This window comes from Dendropsophus ebraccatus, chromosome 11 (genome assembly GCF_027789765.1).
Source record: "Dendropsophus ebraccatus isolate aDenEbr1 chromosome 11, aDenEbr1.pat, whole genome shotgun sequence".
Lineage (NCBI taxonomy): Eukaryota > Metazoa > Chordata > Amphibia > Anura > Hylidae > Dendropsophus > Dendropsophus ebraccatus.
Window position 1 is genome coordinate 83,980,342 of NC_091464.1, and position 5,735 is coordinate 83,986,076.

General features: G+C 43.6%; 1 protein-coding gene across 1 annotated transcript; it reads left to right on the plus strand.

Annotated features, from left to right (window-relative positions):
* ABHD15 (abhydrolase domain containing 15) lies at positions 1 to 3,778 on the plus strand. Its single transcript, XM_069944817.1, has 2 exons — positions 1 to 1,008; positions 2,751 to 3,778. The coding sequence occupies exons 1-2, from the start codon at positions 152 to 154 to the stop codon at positions 3,274 to 3,276; spliced, it is 1,383 nt and encodes a 460-aa protein (XP_069800918.1). The 5' UTR covers positions 1 to 151; the 3' UTR covers positions 3,277 to 3,778.
* Positions 3,779 to 5,735: the final 1,957 nt, after the last annotated feature.

The window sequence follows — 5,735 nt, forward strand, 5'->3', positions numbered from 1 at the left end:
AAACTTTGACACATGAACAGTTTAACCTTAACTAAACCTCAAAGCCAATGGCCGGCCGAGGTCTTAAATAAATAAAACATTTGAGACGGAAAATTTTTCTGGACACCGAATCAGAAGAGGCAGCTCACACTCCAGAGGGGGCACAGATATTATGTTTTCAGTGCAAAGTTTGTGGTGGACACTCTGGTCCTGGGTAACCGCGCTTATTCATTCTATTTCCAAGACCAAATTTTGGGAGACCAAACAGAGGCAAGAATGCATTGGAGAGACTGAAGAGGAAGATGGCTTTGGGGATGATTTTGGAGACTCTTGGGAACCTCTTCCGGAAGGATACCAGCTTATATGTAAACCATCAGCTCTCGCACAATGGCTGCTTAAAGATATTCAGCGCTTAGTCCTGGAGCCGACGCGCTGGTGGTGGAGGCGATGGCCGAACCTTCAGACCCTTATTCAGCACCTTCTTCCGCCAGACACTCCTTTGGAGCTAGCCAGGGAAAACCTACAGCTGGGAGATGGTGGTATCATTGCTTTAGACTGGGTTGTGGGACCACGACAGAGAGTAAAAACAAGGAGGGGGACAAATGTCACCGATAACCCCCCATTACTCCTGGTTATCCCTAATCCATTTGGGACTCTTACCAGAAACGTTCAGAACCTGTGCCTGCTGGCGTTAGGAAAAGGCTACTATCCAGTCATTTTTAATAGACGTGGGCAAAATGGCTGTCCACTGACAACACTTAAAGTACAGGATTTTGGGGAACCGGGAGATCTCAAAGAAGCGGTGACTTACATTTGTTTTAGGCATCCAAGTTCCATGCTCTTCGCTGTAAGTGAAGGACTGGGCTCCGGGCTGTTGCTCTCTTATCTGGGAGAATGCGGCTCATCCAGTTACATAACAGCCGTGTCCTGCATTTCACCAGTGTTTCGCTGCCAGGAATGGTTTGAAACCAGGCTGCCATGGTTTTATGAATGGCCTCTGCTGCTTCACCAAAAAGTCAGTCTGAGCAGGTAATGGAGTAGCCAGAGTCATAGGGTGATATAATGAATATGCTGGTTAAGTTGGGTGGCTGCGGTAGATTTAAATAGACACTGTCACTTTAAGAAAATTTTAACATGTTCTAGAGCAGGGGTGTCAAACTCAGACCCTCCAGCTGTTGCAAAACTACAATTCCCATCATGCCTGGACAGCCAAAGCTTTAGCTAGAGTTCTAGAGACACACCAAAAATTGTTATTGGCAGGGTCACTAAAATCACCTTCTCACCACTCTTAACAGTTAATCTAACAAAGCCATGCATGTTTTTATTTTTATTTTTTTCTTTTAAAGGGAATTTGCTGAATTTTTTTTGCGTATTTCTGTTAACCGTCCCCAATACCAATACAAATACAAAGCTAGGACAGAACAACAGATGGGTTGAAGCACTAAAGACACTGTTCAAATGCTCAAATCCAGAAGATTCCTGAGAAATAAAAGGGGTCGTTTACCAAAAATTGTTTTTCTTTGAAATGAACTGGTGCCAGAAAGTGGCAGAGATTTGTAATTTACTTCTATTAAGAAACTATTAAGTCTTACAGTACATCCAGCAGCTGGTAAGTACTGGAAGACTGGAGATTTTTTTTTATTGAAATAAATTACAAGTCTCTGGCACCAGTTGACTTGAAACTATTTTTTTTAATAAACCACCTCTTTAACAGGAATATGTTATCTCCCCCGGTGTTCACACGATAAAACCCTGCTCTGTAGATATTTAAAAAATGAGGATCTTAGCAAACAGAGTGTACCATGTCCCCACGTTAAGGTCTCCTACTCTTCTGGGCGCCTCTTTTTACAATATCTATAGAGCAGGATTTTATCGTGTGTACACCAGGTGGAGTATATAAATTGAGCACTTGCACCTGTGGTTTGCTGTTCAGCTGTATACGCATGCAACCTACAGTGTGAGGCCAATTTTTTTTTTTTTCTGATGCATGTGGGGGGTGGGGCTACCCATGTTCAGTGGGTGCTATAAATAGAGATTTGGCTCTTATCTGCCCAGTTGTAGGCTTGTTCAGCCCAGGAGAGGCCATTGCTAGTGTGAAAATGCTAGAGTAGGGACCATGTCTCTGAGGACGCCTTAACGTGGTGATATGGTACACACTCTGTTTGATTAAATAGTTTGCTAAGATCCTAATATCTACAGAGCAGGTTTTTATCTTGTGTACGCCTGGGGGAGTATATACAATAAGCACTTGCACCTGTAGGTTGCTGTTGCACCTTCAGTTTTTTTTTATCTGTACTTAAACCACGTGCAGCGTGCAACGTACAGTGTGAACAGAGGCATAGGGTGCTGCCAATTTTTGCTTTTTTCTAGTGTAAGCTGTCAAAGAGACACATGATACCCTTTAAATAACTGTCAGTGCTTCCAGAACATAGAAAGGGAAGATGCATGTTGTTATGTTCAGCCACCTCCTCCCTGGCTCTTTTGAGAAAAACATCTGACAATGGATTTCTCCTATAAATTCTAACAATTTAAAGAAAATTTTTGGATGAAAATCTTTCTGCATAACAGGGCCCTAAGTCTTAGCAATCTCCCCCTTCTTTGTCTATAGTCATGTGATGGAGCCATAAGCATCGTGCGCAGTTGGCATTGAATTCTGTCAAGGCAACTTTTCCAAAAAGTTAGCAATCTGCCCGCCATGGGTAACTATACTTTCCTCACACATTTATATGCAATATACTAACACACCGATGTCTCTGTCGTCTACTCTGCAGATATTTCACGGCTTTGGGAGAAGTTGTATCCACAGGGAAACTATTTGGAAGCAATTCTCTAAAAGAACTTCATGAAATATTACACTGCCAGTGTGAGGACAGGACAGTGAGCTGGGACAGTTACTGGGAACGCAATGAGCCCCTGCGTGACGTGGATGAAGTTGCAGTCCCTGTATTATGCATCTGCAGCATGGACGATCCTGTGCGGGGATCACCGCAGACTACGCTCCCTATCGAGCTGTTCAGAACCAACCCTTACTTTTTGCTACTTTTAACCCATTGTGGAGGTCACTGTGGCTTTCTTACAGAATGGAATGTCGCATGGAGTCATGAAGTTACCTTAGATTATTTTAGATCAGTAACTGAGTTTTTTAGCACGGAAGAAAAGAAAAAGTGGTTCACGAGGCGGAGGAGTTCACATCTGATGAGCCGATGGAGAAGGCCTACACTGCAGAGACGAGAGACCGCTATTTATAAAGATCTGAGGGAGGAGATTTTTAGCTGGAAGAGGTCATATACCAGGTGAACGAACAAGAGTTGTAGAGAACAGTAAGGTTAGCCTATAAATGAGACAAACCTGACTGCTGCTGTAATGTTAGGATATAGTGACTCAACTGGAGATTCCTTTACCATGTAACATATATGACAAAGAGCAGATACAATAGCCCAAAACACAGATTCATAGACCGTGTAGAATATGTATTAAAGACATCACGAAACATTCTTTTTCTCAATCTATATTCATGTTCTGATTGCATAGGATTTCTCTGTATGTGGTAATAGGGGCAGCATCTGTATATGTATAAACCTCAGGCAGACAAATCAATGACTTCAGTGGGAGAAGGTTTTGGGCATGCTTTGTGATATGTGCATGTGACACCTCCAATCCAGTTCGTCTACCAGAAAATCAGTATAGTCTCTGTTGCTATCACTACTTGGTAGGTTATCTTACTTTACTCCACAGTCTCATATTATATGCTGGATGTTAATGTAATATTTAAACGAGTAGTTTACCAAAAATCTTTTTCTTTAAAATCAATCAGTTTGTGCCAGAAAGTGCAAGAAACTTGTAATTTACTTCTATGAAACTTTGTTTTTAATATTCAAAAATTACAAATCTCTGGTACCAGTTGATTTCAAGGGTGAATTACACCTTTAAAAGGGAACCTGTCACCCCCCCCCCCCCACCCATGCGGGGGTGACAGGCTCCCGACCCCCCGCTACAGCCCCCTATACTCACCTGGTCCCGCTTCTGGATCCGGTCGGGTCACAGAGATCTCAGCCGCTGCAGCCTGGCGCGCGCTGAGAGATGAGTCCAACGCTCATAGAGAATGATGGAGAGTCCAGCGCTCCGTCATTCTTTATGAGCGTTGGACTCATCTCTCAGCGCACGCGGCGGACTGCAGCGGCTGAGATCTCTGTGACCCGACCGGATCCAGAAGCGGGACCCGGCGGGATCAGGTGAGTATAGGGGGCTGTAGGGGTGGTCGGGAGCCTGTCACCCCGGCACGGGCGGTGAAAGGTTTCCTTTAAGTTCACAACTGTAATGTGATAATAGATTGAATACTTGCAATAGAAATAAGGGGCTTGTTTATAAGTGTTCTTCTGGAAAATGATTTGATATATAAATATTGCTGTAGAGTGGAAGGGGTACTTTAGAGGATGTGAGTAGTGCCAGCACACATCATTGCTAGTTGTCTAGCAGTGAAGGAGTTAACAGTAAGAGCTGCCCTGTGCATTCTGGGATAGGAAGGGCATAGACGAATCAGGAAGGAAGTCCAGTCAGTGTTGTGTGAGGTAAAAGGAAGCAAGGTCCTGTTGAATGTGAGGTAAAAGAAAGCAAGGTCCTGTTGTGTGTGAGGTAAAAGAAAGCAAGGTCCTGTTGTGTGTGAGGTAAAAGGAAGCAAGGTCCTGTTGTGTGTGAGGTAGAAACTGACAGAGAAAGCCAAATTCATGTGAAAGCAGCAGCCAGAGATCACAGCACAGGAGCTGGATTTTCCACAAGGGGGAGAGAATTCAGCCCAGTGGGAATCAGATGGATTACAGGATAGGACTGGTGAAATTAAGGTACCTGTAAAACTTATCTCCCCTGTGAGAAGCAGACAAACTATGTGGGTGCTAGAAAGCATTTAAATCAATTTTATCATTGAGGTTTCTTTCTGTTGGAGTTTATATATACATGAATAAATCCTGTTAAACTTCACTCCAAGGTGCAATGCATGCTGGGAGATGTTTCCTGGACAGCACCATCTTGTATATAGAGCAGTTTAAAAAAAAAAAAATTGTAGCTCAGAAATGGCAACCGCTAGTAAGACAGAGACGACTTGAATACTCAGGGGGACTTGGTGAGTAAGACCAGCTAGGGTTTGACAGCATTTCATTCTTTAGCTCTTGGGTGGAATACCCCTTTAAACATAAAGCAGCTATACTTACCTACCCTGATCCCCTTCAGCTCCTGTTCTGTAATCCCTATCCCTGCTTCCTGTTGACGCATATTCTCAGCAGGAGCTGTCCACTCATCACCATTTTGTCTCAGACAGTGATCAGCTGAACTTGTTACTGCACTGACAACACATTAACAGGAACCAGAAAGTAGCAGCAACAAGCAAGGACAGGAAGACCAGGAACCGACTGTGCATTTTTCCTATTACACAAAACTAATATTGACCTAAACGGCTTGTAATCACCCAAATAAAGCCGATAATCGTTTTGTGTAATAGGGCCTTATACAAGTGCCAATCAGCCCTTGCTGCAGATATTGAAAATAATAAAGCTATACTCATCCAATCACTGAACAAGACGGGAAGCACTGCAGCCAATGATTGGCTAAGCAACCTGTCCCTTCAGAGATAGCTTCATAAGTGCCAGCGGCAGCTGTGGGTTAGGAACCTTTGGTCCTTCAGCCACTGCAAAACAATTCCCAGCATGTGTGGACAGCAATAGGCAATAGCTGAAGGGCCAAAGGTTCCCCTATCTCTGATGTAT